The sequence below is a fragment of the Cupressus sempervirens genome, chromosome 7 (genome assembly GCF_028749045.1).
Source record: "Cupressus sempervirens isolate cs-2001-9-10 chromosome 7, ASM2874904v1, whole genome shotgun sequence".
Classification (NCBI taxonomy): domain Eukaryota; kingdom Viridiplantae; phylum Streptophyta; class Pinopsida; order Cupressales; family Cupressaceae; genus Cupressus; species Cupressus sempervirens.
In genome coordinates, this window is record NC_143124.1 from 386,553,179 (window position 1) to 386,569,436 (window position 16,258).

The 16,258-nt window shown below is 34.3% G+C and overlaps 1 protein-coding gene across 1 annotated transcript in view; it reads right to left on the minus strand.

Annotated features, from left to right (window-relative positions):
* LOC149547114 (ribosomal RNA small subunit methyltransferase J) overlaps nucleotides 1-16,258 on the minus strand; it is a 121,359-nt gene that overhangs the window by 71,536 nt on the left and 33,565 nt on the right. Inside the window, exons 2-3 of the mRNA XM_089791521.1 lie at nucleotides 15,773-15,871; nucleotides 500-677 (exon numbers count right to left, since the gene is read on the minus strand). Of these exons, the coding sequence (XP_089647647.1) occupies nucleotides 500-677; nucleotides 15,773-15,871 (277 nt within the window). The remainder of the gene's footprint in view (nucleotides 1-499; nucleotides 678-15,772; nucleotides 15,872-16,258) is intronic.

The window sequence follows — 16,258 nt, forward strand, 5'->3', positions numbered from 1 at the left end:
GACTCGTCTCTTAGGAGCTAGAGAACTAATCTTGGATGTATAATACCGTACAAGCATTCTGGACCACATATATTTACACATATATGTACAAAACTCTTTCTCTATGTACGCCCTAAAATTGATAAGGACACAGTAAAACACTTACTGGTGAACTGAGGATTGAAGAGTAATATTCTGTACCTTTCCTGTACAATTTGTGAATTCAAGAATTGAGTCAGAAACTGTCAACGTATTTAACCTCTATAAATTTTGGAAAGAACATGTGTCTTTGAAGCAACATATAAGTTAAACAACAGGGGTAGCTTATTTCAGACGGTAAACATTACACCAAGCTTTTCTTTAAAAACCCATTCATCAAACAGTCGAGAGACCTAATATATTCAACCATATTATTTCCATAAAAACAAAATCCCTAGTAAATGTTTTGGCTGCACTTAATGCAAAAATACATACAAACCCCTCAAAATAAACAGCAGGTATGAAAGAACTGTATTTTTACCCTTTTCTTTTACAATGCGTCTTGAAACCTCATTTAAAACCTCTGAAACTCTGTCATCTTCTAGAGTTGAAGATTTTCTCAGATGAATAAGGCCTGCCACCAAATCAGGATTAAATGGCTTCTCGTTCAAAGCATAACGAATATATTTCCTCAGAATCTCTTCCATGCCAAAACCAGTCTGTATAGAAAAGGGATAAATTGTTAAAAAAACTACTGACATGAAATAAGAAAGAGATCATATTAGTGTGTTGCATATGGCCAAAGCAGGTCAATAGCACTCAAAAGAGCACTCAGTTACATTACAACAGCACGAAGTTAAACAAAACACTGTGCTCTGTGAAGAAATTAAACTCTAAAAAAATCGGCTAAGTTCACTTTTCTAGCTAAATTAGGGAAGAACAGTAAATAGAAACACGTTAATGTGATTGAACCACAGTAGCAAATTACCAATTCCAGTGCACAACATTGACATTGTAAAGAAACCCAAGAAGAAAAAGGAAAGGTCTCATTTCCAAGACAGGCAAGATGTTTTCCACACAGAAGATCGATTTTTTTAAACTTACTATTTCATTTACATTCTATTTAATGCACTTTCTTTGTAGCTCATTATGTCTTAGTAGATAGAGGTCATACATCTACTGGAGAGTACTAGACAAAACTATTGAAAAAATCTATTTTCTAATTTGAAGGACAGAAAACTTGGCAATGCATGACCACTTATAAAGTTAACTTGTGGGACTACTAAGAGACCTGTTTAATCAATAAGACTAAATTGATATATTAAAGGTCTAAAACAAAAAAAAACAATAGCATTATTTTATAAGGTAAGAGACAAAACAATCAACACCTATCAAGAAAAAAGAGACTAAACAATCAGAATAACTATCTTTAACTGATTTAACAGTCTTGCACCACTTAGCAGTCTGAGATTGCTTCTTTGGCCTCTTAGATATTGTGCCATCATTTTCAAATTAGCATGATTGTGCATTTAATTGTAGCTTAGAATATGGCTTCGATATAGACTTCATGTTCTTGTTTTAAGGCTTGTCCAGGGATTTTCTAAATGGTATGTACTTACAGTTCAAAAAAAAAATTCAAGTTTAAATATCTAAATTTTTTTTCTCATTGATATCAGGACTACTGGGAATCACAGCACACCACAGAGGTTCAGATAGTCAACCTGCTTGGTGCTCTCCAATGTCAAGCAACTAAAGATTATCGGCATCAACAAAGTGGTGGTTACTATCATGAACTTCTCCCAATTACCAGAGCCATTGGATCTGTGGCATGAATAGGAGCTTCTACGAATACCAAGGCTATCAATTGAGGCTGCTCATTGAGGTCAGAACTGTAGTACTTTGGTCCCTCTGTATTCTGAGATTTAGTAGCAACAGATTACTGGAATGAGGAGTATGTTATGTGCTTCAGAAGAGTTTGCAGAAAATTGATTGGATTCTAGTTTGGGACAATAAACCTCATTGATGAATTTAATATAAGGTTTTGAAACAAGAAGACATATTACTACTAAGCTATGTTTTGATTCTACAATCATAATTTTCTGAAGTTAGCTTGGACCATCTGGATTTGACCAAGTATCTTTCCACCAGATCACAAACTGACTTACACAGTCAAATCCAGAAACTTCTTCCTAAAAGCATGTTAAGTGCTTATGAAGAGTTTGTAGAAAATTGGTTGGATTCTAGTTTGGGAATCTACTAGCCATCGAGCAGCATAAGAGCGAACGGGAGACTCCTAAACAATTTCTCCAATAAAACAATCCCCCAAGTTGCAGACACATGTATATCCTTCATTCACATCTGAGACAAATCCTCTTACACCCCAACCTCTTTAATAATCACAACTTCTCTTAAATTTGATCTCCTTTACCTTATAATAGTTTAGCAATATCTTTAAAGCCTTCATTCAATACCACTAATTGGTTGGCTCTCTCACAAGAATTAGTCCTGTTTCAAACCACCTGTAGATGCTCTAAGATCATCTGCCCTATCTAACGACAAATCGCCTGAGGGAGAAAACCTCTCTTCCTCCACATGTTCTCCCTTTCAAGAACCCCAATGGCACCCCATTCTTTCAACTGCACTTGCAGATAATCCTCCTGGGACAAGGATTGACCCAACAAAATTGGAACCATGGGTAAAGAAAAACCACCTACCTAACTTGGATTCAAGGAAATCATTTTAACATTTCAGTTTCCATCCCCACTAAGAAACTTTCAGGGATTTCAATCCTCTCAATTAGAATTGGCCTTTTCCTTGGAATGGACATCCAATTTATTTGTTGAAATATCCCTCTCCAACTCTTTTCCTTTCTTATACTTAATGCAATCTTCTTCCAGAAGTCCCGCCGCAGTTTTCCACAATGTTTTCAACTTCAATTTGTTGGCACCAAATTCCCTCATCTGGTCACAACTCAATCCCATAAGCCAGCGAAAAAATAGAGTTTCAAAAGGATGCATATTGTCGCATATCTTCTTTTATGAACTTTCTCAATTTATTTCTAATATTTTCAAAGGTTTTCAGCTCCTAGTATCCAGTGGCAGATTATATAGGATGTATCCAAACAAGAACCTCTTCTATTGAAGAATTAAAGGATCAAATTTCGGTTGCCAGTCCTACTAAAAAAGCCCATACCTCTAATAAAGAGGGGATCATTTAGCAAAATTCATTGTTTCTCCCTAGAGTTTTCATAAATCACAAGAAAGAAACCATTTGGGAGGGTTTTTAGGATAATATTCTTACCCCATTGAATATCACACCATACACTAACATGCAAAAATGTTGATGGTCAGTCACCTGCTCATTTCATGAAGAAGGTTTTGTCCTCGTAGATTTTGAACACTTCCCTCTATCACTTATCCTCTACCCTCATCGAAATTGATTGATTACAGGCCAACTTGATTGTCTATACTTCCTCTTTATGGTCCATCTAGTTTCCTTTCTTTTTCCATACTCTCCACACGTCCCATTCGAACTCGCATTCAGCCTAAAGAAATACTTGCATATCCCCATTTCTTTGTAACTAATAAAACCCTTTCCAGCTAAACTATGTTGGTTTTTCGCAATATGATCGAAAAAATCTCTTCTCCCAAATTGTTGATCCTTCCATGCCTTACTTGGTGGATGCCACTTGTAGTTGATGTATCTTTTCTGCATTTGAACCCTCTGTATCTAGGACAATCTTTCATGTTGAACACTGTGAAACCCTAGCCTTCAGAAGTTTGACCCCTTCCTCACTCCATTTGAGACATCTTCCTTGGTTGTCTATTCGTGTAACCTCCTTTAAATTTATTTCTAAATATATTTCAATCTAAAAAATATGAAATGCACAAGATAGTGACCCCCTACGAAGGTTTCTGCAATTTATCAAAGTATTGAAATTGGACCATAGCAGAAAGGTTACCATGCAATTGATAATTCAGTTGTGCAATCTAACAAATTTAGTCCAATAGCAACTAAGCAAAGAGGCTCACCTTTTTACATGGGAGTCACTTTGGCATTCGCATGACACCATGTCACCTAAAACAATATTTTTGTTCGAAATCGATGAAGACAAGCATGCAAGAATTGTCCAAGTTGGCTTATGATCATTCCAAAGCATTCAACCAAAAAGGGGGGATGTATTGACCAACTTGAGAATCCTTACAACAACAGGAACTGAATAGTGCTTCCCAACAACTAAAGGCAATTGCAAACACATCTAATCCCCACGAACTTGTTGATGTTATGTTAGCTCTGGTCGGATTCCTTTGGGATGACATAGAACTTGTGATAATACAATTGATAATATAATCTTTGTAATAACAATAATAATATTATATATTATATTATATTACTTTTAATGTAATACTAACAACAATTATATTATATATTATATAATTATTATTATATTACATAATTATATAATTAACTATATTATTTAATTACTAAGTTACCATATTTACTCACCTATAGGCAAATTCAGAAGTCGATTCACTGTAAATTCAAAGTCATGTCAAATTCGTTGTTTAACTAGTAAAGTCACTGCACAATCAGCAAAAGGGACCTTGATCGAATTTAGGACTATTTTAAACAATTTTGCTTTTATGCAGTCGAACCCCAGGAAACTTTTGGTTGATCGACTGTAAGAAGAATTTGGGTGGAATTGATTAATTTTATTATCTTTTGGACAACTCAATATTTCTGAATTCTTAATTCCATATTTAGCATCAACATGTGAGATTAGTTGTCATTGGATCAATGAGTTCCAAATTTTCAATTTGCATTTATATTGTCTTGAAAGGATAATATCTTGGTTGAGTTTTTATATGTTTTCTTGAATATATTCATGATTTTTGCAAGTAGCTGTTTTGAATATGTTTTGTTTATAATATTGATCATTAGTTGATAAATCAAACAAAGAAGCAATCTCAAGTTATTCATGGTACTATCAGCTTCCACAGGTTGAGCCTTGAGATGAGTGTTACGAACTAGATCATTAATATATAGGTGGTGTATTTTGCTAAATTACTTCAAAATTAGCATAGTGTTGTATGAACGGATTTGCTACAACACACACACACATATATTGTACGGATGAACTGAAAACGAATCTGAACCGAGCCCAAAAAAAATATGATCGAATTTCAAACCCAAATGTTGAACCCGCATCAGGACCAGCAACTTAGTTTAATTATATAGATATATAGATATATATGATTGTGAAAAGGTGGCGTTGCTTGGTGACAAGGCACCACCCACATATATGAAGGGAGAATAATTGTAAGTCTTCCTCCAATGAATGGTATAGAAACATAAACACTCAGCAAATTTAACATGGTATCAAAGTAGGTTCCCTACCAAGTTTGCGAGACTTTAGAAATGATTTAAAATAGATAATTGTTAATGTTTGGTAGCTTCAGACAAATAAACCTTGAGACAATACTATTGTAGACATATATACATATATATTTATTATATGTGAGATATAATTTATATGTGTGTATGTGCGCGCGTGTACTATTAGGTGAGAAATTAATATAGTAATAATTCATGAATATTATATATACATATACAAAATTATAATTAAAACTAATTATTATATTTAACGAATAGCATGTCCCCATGAAAAGACATGTCTTTTCTTAAATTATTCTCAATATATAAATATAAGGGATTGTTGCCTTTGGAAATCACAATACCAAATAGGCATTGCAAATACATTTGCAACAATCCAAAATTCAACATGATATCCAAAATTCAACATGATATCAAAGTCAGGGAACAAATGTAAATGGAAAGAAAAATATAATGAGTGTCATGTTGTTCAAGATGGAGAGATCCAGATGATATTTTTTTCTTCTGCATGAATAATCTTGATCCATGATTAAAATTATCCAAACTAGAGCCCTTTACATAGCCCACACGGGACAGACTTTCATTTACTATCGGGCATACTATTTTGTTGAGGGTTTGTAGTTGACAAGATTTTATTCTTGAAGCCATTTCTTGTAAGATCGTGGCCTTCCATATTGATCGCAAATGCAAACACGAGAAAACCTCTATCTCTTAGACATAACTATCACATATTGGTTGTTGTATGACTTTGGCAATCAAACTATACATATTTGTCGTCTCCCTGCAAATAAAGCTATTGTATCTTGCTAATAATCCAGACATTATGGTAACTGCAGGCCCTTTACAACAAAGTATAATAACAGGAAGTGTATATGTTGTCGAGTCTTTCATGATTAATTGGTAATCGTTAATGGAGCATATAAAATGATGGCAAGATATCCAATGCCTTTGTGCATGGTCCCCGCTCGGCATGTGTTGCTTTGTACATTGTGACGATATGGGTTCGGATGGTGGGTCCCAACTGGCTTGACGTGAGCAATAACTTTGCAAACGAAAATATAATAACTATACATATTTCTCGTCTCCCTGCAAATAAAGCTATTGTATCTTGCTAATAATCCGAGGCATTATGGTAACTGCAAGCCCTTTATGACAAAGTATAATAATAGGAAGTGTATATGTTGTTGACTCTTTCGTGATTCAGTGGTAATTGTTAATGAAGCATATAAAATGAATGATGGCAAGATATCAAATGCCTTTGTGTATAGTCCCCACTCGACACGTGCTACATATGTACACTACGACGATATGGGTTGGATGGGTGTGTCCCAATTGGCTTGACATGAGCAATAACTTTGCAAACAAAAATATAAAAAGAGAATAATATACAGATCACAGATAGGAATAAAAAGACGTGTCATTGGAAAAGGTAAATTAAGAATACTGATTAAAATTTGGCAATTCATAATCTCTGGAAACCTAAGAACTTGCAGGAGTTATTGAAATGACAACATCCAATCCATCCGATGTGGATTCTACCACGTCATATGTCAAATAGACTAAAGAACAAGATTAAAAGAGGAGACAGAATAACATATTAAATAGAGGGAAGGATTACAATTAAGGCCTCTCATTTACATGTTCACGTGCTCACGAATGTAAAGGGTCCCACCACCAACTTACAAAGGAAATGAATGTTCAAGACAAGCTGACGCTAGCGAAGCAGAAAGTTCACAATGGTTCAGTCATGTACCATGTGGGAAATGACCCACCACAAGCTTGGATCAAATAAGAACCAAAACTGATCACGTATTGGAAGATTTGCATTGACTTGGTGCAAACGTTCCCTTTATCAGCGGCATCATCCACTTCAACCGACAAGATTCCCTGTCATATATATATATATATATATATATATATATATATATATATATATATATATATATATATATATATATATTGAATAGTTATGGGTCATTAAGAGATTAATTGAATACATCATTTATAACAATAATTTGGAGTAGAGGTTTCGCCTTAATTAAGAACTAAGCTTAATAGAAGAAGTCATCTAGAGGGCATTATTGTTTGACTACATGAGATCAGTATTCCTTTTTTAGTACAATTTTCAAGCATTCCTAATATAGTATGAGTATCTTATTTATATTTCTATATGTACTATAAGAGCTCTTTGCCTGGATCTTTTCTTCCAAATATGTTCTTGCAGGAAAGGGAGATTGATATTCTGACACTTCATTAGAGGCAACATTGGATGAGGAGTTCAAAAGATTAATTTTTAGAGGCGGACCAAAAATTCATGTGTGACTGCATGTTTTAATGGGCCTACCACTTGTGTACATCATGAGGAAGTGGTGACTTCCAAATGACTTCTTGCAGGAAAGGGAGATTGATATTCTGACACTTAATTAGAGGCAACATTGGATGAGGAGTTCAGAAGATTAATTTTCAAAGGTGGACCAAAAATTCATGTGTGACTGTATGTTTTAATGGGCCTACCACTTATGTACATCATGAGGAAGTAGCGACTTCCAAATGACTATCACTTGTATTGTAGGAGATATTGAAAGGTGATGATCTTTCAATAACTTAATCTATTATGATAGACATCTTATGATGGCTGAAACAGATCATGATAGATGATAACTTGCACGATGGATTAAGTTCCTTAAATAGACCATGGTTTTCTATTGTGATAGACATCTTATGATAGCTAAAGCACATCATGATAGATTATATCTTCCATGGTAGGTTAAGTTCCTTAAATAGACCATGGATGTTCATATAGTAAGCATTATTGAGGATGCGTGTGCACATATCTTATGAACATTTTGAGTACTTGGTGAATGTTATGCAAATTGATGTTCAGGAGGCCATTGCTCAGAGTACTTGGTGAATAGCATGCAACTTGATGTTCAGGAGGCCACCACTCATTGTACTTGGTGAATATCCTGCAACTTGACCTTCAGGGGGCCATTACTCAAAGAGTACTTGGTGAATGTCATGCGACTTGACATTCAGGAGGCCATCACTCGTAATATCATGAGATGATATATACATGGTGGATATCTTCTAATCAAAGATATCCTTAAAACTTGTCATTCCTAATTTTACAATGAGGTAAAATTATATATCATGTCCCCTCTCTAGTCTAACTAGCAGAGTCATGAGAGTTGGCCTATCATTGGAGTCTCGTAGGCTAACAATGGTAGATAGAGATTCATACTGGATACTCAATGACCAAAGTTGGTTCTACAGTTAGTTTGAGAGCCAGTGAGAGCAATTCCTTAATTTTAGGGATTTTCTTAAAATTTAGGAGGTTATCGTAGTGATCAGATTTGAGGCTTCTCGCGACCAATATACGGTTTTAGTTTCAAGGTGATAGGGTATATTCCCTAGTTTCTAAGAGCATCCCTAGTTTTCGGGGACAGGACTGCCTGTTGGCCCACATTGCCCGACATCAGCCACAAGTAGGTGACAGGACCCGTTCACTAATTATTTGGTTGGTTTGGCTTTCCAATTGAAGTTTGCCTTTAAATAAATTAAAACAAAGCTATTTATATAGCTAATTGGAGTAATGAGGGGATTTTGGCTTCATCTAGTCAGGCAAGCCTATGTGTTATAGCTCATTGGAAAGGTCTTGAATTATTATAACTTATTTTCATCATCTGAAGACCTTCGGGCACCTAGAGTTATGTCATTTGAGGAAAGGGGTGTTTTTCCTATACATAAAGGCCTTTTAATTAAGAATATGCCATTTTATAATAAAGGGAAAGGCATATTCTCCCTTTAGGGTTCGAATGGCTTTGAGAGGGAGATAAAAGGAGATGTTGGCTCATTCTTTCATTATCTTTTACATATTCATTCTTGATATTTGCGAATTTGCTCGGAGGATCGATTCTAGAGGATTGGGACACAAACTCTAGAGCCTAGCTATTGGGACGCAAACCCCAATAGATTGCTTCAGTAGTTGACAAAGATTGTTAAGTCCAACATTTGGGGGTGCTTGTGCATTGCATGTTGAGGGTCTTGTTTGGCACATTGGGATCTTCTTGCTACCTTGGCATGACTATAGCAGTCGTATGGTTCCCTTTCACCTAGCATGTGATTTGTTGGTTGGCTTATGTCAGCTATTTCTACCCTTTTGGTGCATAGCTGGTCCATTCTTGCAGCTGGTGTAAACACCTTTGCTGGCATACTGATTACATATCTTGCTTGGTACGATTTGTAGCTATTTTGCTTGACTCAATATTATATTATTTGTTGTTGTTGTTAATTATTGTTTTACTTATATTTGAAAAATACAAAAAATAATAATAATAATCTTTCTACAACTTCTATCTAATTCTCTAAGACCACAAGGAAAGCACAGAAAAATCTATTATTTTAATTAAAATTTACAGAAGTTCAGTTAAAGAATCCTTTTGGGATCTTCTATTATATCTTGTGTTTATCCTCCCTGGCTAAGAAGGAGAGTTAATGCTTGGTAGCTTCAAACTAATAAACCCTGAGATAATACTATTATATATATATATAGGAGATATAAATTTATGTATTATAATGTGAGAGAAATCAATATAATAATAATTCATGGAGATTATATATATATATAGATGCAAAACTATAATTAAAACTTATTATTATATTTAACGAATAGACATGTCCCTTCATGGGACATGTCTCTTCTTAGATTATTCTCAATATATAGATATAATGGGTTACTGACTTTGGAAAACACATACCCATCCGGGAGTGCAAATACATTTGCAGCGATCCAAAATTCAACAATAATGATAATGTGAACAGAGATTGGCTGAATTTGATTGAGATTTTTGAAGAATTTGTATGTGTAAGCCGTCTTCAAAGCATTAATGGAAGAAATTGTTTTTCAAACATTTCACAGTCAAAATTGATGAAATACACATGGCAGTGGTGCGTCTATATGACTATCAAGATCGGAAAGGAAAAAAAAATGACTTACGTGTATTCTGAAATGCATGATGATAGTAGTGTTCGCTCTTGTTTAATCAATGATAACATATATATATTTCTGTATGCCTTGAGTATATGGTTGTCGAGTTCAACATCTAATATAATCAGAATTTCTGATTTGGTTTGATACCTATACAAACCGAGAACAAATTACCTTTTTTAAACATTGAAAACGATTCAATAAAACTTTGTTTTGTATAATGCTAATTTGCAAAGCTATAAGCATTCAAGGCAGACATGGCAATTAGCAACGGTGTAATAACTTGTTTAAAACTTCCTATGATCATGTACCATATATTATACTTCTTTCATTAGGAAATTTTCTGTGTGAGTACCATAAGAATTTTTTTTTAAAAACAACAATATAAAATCAAGTCACAATGGATGTCACAACTAGTGTTATAGGACTCAGCGAGTCTGAGCCGAGGCAAGGTAGCCAAAACGAGGTTGCCTACCTCTGGACTTAGACTCGCCAAGTCCCATCAAGCTGCCTCAGGCGGCAGCCAATGCCCATAAAGTGGCAAAAAAAAATGTTTTAATGTTATTTCTTTGTTTTTTTTTTTGTTTTGTAATGCATGACTAAGACCTAAAAAGGTCGTTCTATCACTTGCAAACACAACGAATAGAGAAAGAAAACTTGAGAGAAGAGTGTTGGGGTTTTTCAACTCAGGGGTAGGATGATTTATACAAATATAACATTAAAGTATAAGTGGACTTATATTTTAAGTTAGACTTGTGTAAATACTGTCAAAATGTTTGAGATAGGTTTCAGCTTCATAGGAGTCAAAATGCAGATTCTAGATTTTGGGGGTTTTCAAAAAATTCCAGCTCGCCCAAATTTTAAGATTGAACATGCCTTCAATAGTGTCATCTCCCACAACCTGTCTTGGCCATTTGAGGTCAAATTGAAGCTGGAAGTTGATGATCTTGTGCAAGACCCTGAGGTTGAGAGTGATGGATCCAACTCGGATTATGAGGATTATAAGGATGAGGAGGAGGATCATGACGAGCATGTCACTAGGGTTCAACCTCATACGCAAGGAGAGAGGTTGGCTCTAGAGTCTTCCATGACCTATCTTAAGCATACTCATAGGAGGACATAAGCTACTGTGAGTCTTTATTTTGATATGTGTTTTGAACTTTTGATTGCATGAATTGCATATTCCATGAATATTGTAGACATTTGACAGTTACACTATAATTCTATTATGTTATTCAATTTAACTTTAAGCAACTTCTTTTAAAAAATTCATATATACTTAAGTGATCTGATGTTAATTGGCTAAATGATGCAAGGAAAAAACTTAAATTCCTTAAAAATATTTGAATTTCATGGGTGTTTTAATTTGCCGAGTTTGGCCACCGAGTCCGAGACTGAGTTTGATTTGGTAACACTAGTCAAGGCTATATTATACTATGAAACTTGAGTACAAATGACACACTCCAGAATACAACTATTGGTTATAAAAGTCGCATCCTTGTCAATTTCATAATATAAAATGTATACTAAAATAGAGAAGATGAAACTGAAATTATTTTGGCAAGATAAATAATTATTAGTTTCAAAATTATGAGGTTTATGCATGAATATTATTGAGGAAATAATGTTTGTAAGGGAATTTAAATATTTGAATTAATTGATCATTTCCAAGAGTCATGAATATCATAGATTGAAGACTTCCTTAGACTTTTAAAGCAATAATTAAATGTGACACTGAAGTCTTTAAGGTAAAATGCACTGAAACAATACCAATGACCAAGTCTTAATTATTATTGTTGAATATCCACGCCATCAAATCAAAATTGGTCAAAGCCGTACTAAAGTTTGAAGGATTACAAATCAACTACAATACTATAAACAAAATATTGGTGGGCCTTGTGGCAAGAAAAAAGTGAATAAGTGACATTTCTTTAGATGGGTTGCTGGAAAATTAAGCACTACTAGAAATGTATGCACGGGACATGAAATATGTGTTTGAGTATCTAGAAGAGATGTTACCAAAAGGATGTGATGATTGCAATATCAATAGGAATCAGATGTATTGAAACAAAGATATGCTTGAGCTCTCTCTCTCTCTCCTCTAGCGAAATGTGGAATTGTGTAGAATGCACATGAACCCCCTAATAAAATGTACAGTTGTTCAAGAAAAGACTTTGCATGCAAAAGGTTTTAAATGATGCCTGAAGATGGATACTTGATGAAATGAAATGGTTGGCGATCGTATTGAAAGTGCCTTTTATAAAACAACAAATCGGACTCTCACATACATGTAGAAACAACTCACATCATGAAGGATGTTGTTGAGTGATTACTCCAAAATAGTGAGATAAGTATTCTTTCTTGAGTATCATTTTTTATTTTGTAGTTAGTCTCTTATTTGTGTCCCTGTATTAAGAGTCATTTGCTTTGTTATGCTCTTGTCTTTTCTTTGGTTTCTAGAGATGTTCTTGCAAGAAAAGAGGAATGGTACACTAGGTATATTGCTGAGGCCTATGTGCAGGGCTCAATCTTATGATAATAGCTCAAAAGTTGTCTTGGATCTAGCACCTTCAGTCATATGTGAATCATGTCAAATGATGAGAGTCACCTATAGCAAGATGTCTCCCATATGAGAAGGGTATGCTTATGTATCAGAGGGAGCAGCTAGAGGATCCACTCCAATTGACATCTAAGGAGGTCAAAAGGTTGATATCAGATTCAAAGGGAGTTTAACAGCTCATCAGAAGAACGAGTAGGTCAAAAGCTTGCTATCTAATTAATGAGTTCTTCTTCGTGAGAGATAAGTTTGACATGCAATACCTTGTAATGCATTCCTCTTTGTGATAAAGAGGTTTGAGGTGAAAGCCCTTGTCCCACCCTTCGATATGGTTCATGGTGGATTTTGTGTGTGTGATGCCATCATAACACCACATGGGAGAATCTGTGGTGATTTTCTTGTACTTGTGAAACTGAATATATTAATGAGGCGACGATCTCACAACAATAAAACACTTGAGCATTGTTACTTTCATTGTGAGGTGACGATCTCACAACGATGGTTAATATTTCTTAAAGTAATGGATATTCATTACACATGTAGATATCTTAAATCCATTATGGAGGGTAGTGCATGTGGTGGTACCCAAGGACATGCCATAATGGTAGATATCATAAATCCATTATGGAGGATAGCGCATGTGGTGGTATCCAAGGACATAATGGTAGATATCTTAAAATCCTTTATGGTGGATAGCGCATGTGGTGATATCTAAGGACATGCCATAAAGGTAACTTTTCAAATCCATTATGGTAGGTAGTGCATGTGGTGGTACCTAAAGAAATGTCATAATGTAGTTATCCTAAATACATTATGAAGGATAGCACATATGGTGGTATCCAAGGACATAATGGTAGATATCTTAAATCCTTTATGGTGGGCATGCGGTGGTACCAGAAGAAACGCAAGAATGGTAGTTATCCTAAATCCATTATGAAGGATAGGACATGTGGTGCTATCCAAGGACAGAATAGTAGATATATTAAATCCTTTTATGGTGGATAACACATGTGGTGGTATCTGAAGACATGCCATGAACGTAATTTTCTAAATTCACTATGATGAATATCACTTAAAGATGATATCTAAGGGCATGCCATGCCACATGAGGAGATATTCAAGATAGAGATATCTAAAATTCATTGTGAAGTTTATAATGAATCATAATGATACATTCATTATGATATGACCTAGCTAAGAGGGAGTATTGATGTTAGCTTTAGGAGGCTTATATGTCTGATTCACAATGATGTCTCATAAAATACGAAGTATTATTTGAGAGATAATTAATTAATTTTATTATGATTTATATATATAACTCTCTTAAGTAAATTGTTTACGATAACGTTAGGAGGACGAACTACAAATTATCAAGAAGGATTCCTCCCTAGCTAAGGGAGTGTTGATGTTATTATAGTTATGGTTGGATTCCTTCAAGGAGATATAGAGGTTGTGATAATATAATTATTGTATTAACAATAATTTAATTATATAGGCAATAGCCTATAGCACAATGGTAAATTGTGAGTCTTTTATCTAGGTGGTCTTGAGTTCAAGTCTCCTCAAGCTTAACAAACAATAATAATTTATTAATCTCAACAATAAATAATAATAATAATCAATCTCGGCTTCAGCCTATTAACCATTAAAATAAATGATAATTATATTCTATATATATGTGGGTGTGTGTGTGTGATTATAAAAAGGTGGTGTTGCTTGGTGATGGGGCACCACCCACATATATGAAGGAAAAATAAGTCTTCCTCCAATAAATGGTATATAGAAATATAAATGCTCTGAAAATTTAACAGAACCGACAACAAACACTTGTGCCAATCATAATAAATGAATCTATCTTATTCTTTGTAGAAACTTCAGAAGAAAAATATACCCAAAAAGAGTAAACGAAGATTATTAAAAAAAAAACTCACAGGTAACAAATATAAAGAATAAGAGACAAAAGCTGCAGTATTTTCCATTTGGATTCTGAAACCAAAAAGCACGGAGACTCCATGAAAATCCCCACAAAAATAGCTGATCCAAGCTTTAGGGCAACAAGAAGCACAGATATTCTTAAAACATCCTTTTGGAAACAAACTTCAAGTCTTTTAGAACTTACTCATGAGATTGTTTAAAGGAGGTGGCTCAAGAGATTGTACTGATAAACTTCATTGTACTCAGACAACTGATTTTACACCCTAGAAAGTGCCAGAAATACAAATGAAGAAGAGAAAAATCTCAGTTCTGCAAAAATGTATAGATAAACATTAATAATCAAATCAATTGTTTAATAAAGATGAATCCACAGGTACCAAATATAAAGAAATAACTAATGACTGCTAATAAGAAGCTCAATGTTTGGAATCTGAGACGGGCAGAAGTATAGAAAACAATTAAAACCCACACAGAGTCAACAGTCCCAAACTTGAGAGTGACAAGAAACACAGATCATTGCGAAACATCCTTTTGGAATCTCACACTTATAGAGTTCTTCTGAAACTGTTTATAAAAACTAAATATTCAAACGAAACTTGAGACATCATACAGACAAACTGTAACACGATTGACACCTGGTTGTACATCCCTGGCAAGTGTCAAAACCACAAGCAAAAAAAGTAGATGTACATTGGCTATAAGAAAATGTATGGACAACTACTAATAATAAAAATGATAGTTTGATTTCACTTTTTCATTTTTCTATGTTCTTAAAATTAACTAGGTTTTGGCACTGACATATTGTTGTCTGTTTCCATTTTAGTGCACCAAAAAGGAGTAACAATTATGTAACATATCAAATATCTTCTCCTTGCAAAAAAAAGAATTTTGTAAGATAACAAAAACTTAAGCAGAAAAAACATTTAAAATGATTATACAACCTTCCGCATAAGCCGCTGCAATGCTGCATTGTTTAGCTCGTCTGACTTAGATTCTAATAATTTATCCAATGTCTTGCACAACATGGCATTTTTGTTCACCTGCAAGACAGTCAGTTCAACAGTATAAAGAGTAAGTAGTATACAGCAAGAAAATATCAAAACACGTGTGCAAAAAATGATAAAATGGTCAGAAAGGAATGTGTTTACCAAAAACAGAGTCCAGATCAAGAACCATTTACAGACTTAATCGAATAGCTAGAATACAAGAACATTCTCAAAGAGACAGAAATTCAAAGAAGAAAGATACAAGAAAAATAGATAACAATGAACTGAACTCACACCGACTGTACTAAAATATGTGGATATAATAATCCAAAAGAAGCTCAGGCCAAAGTTTTTCTTTTAAATGACTTTGAAGGAATACTGATAAGCATACTCAATGAGAAGCATAGTTCCAAGGAGTTTCATAACAGAGGCATGCAAGGA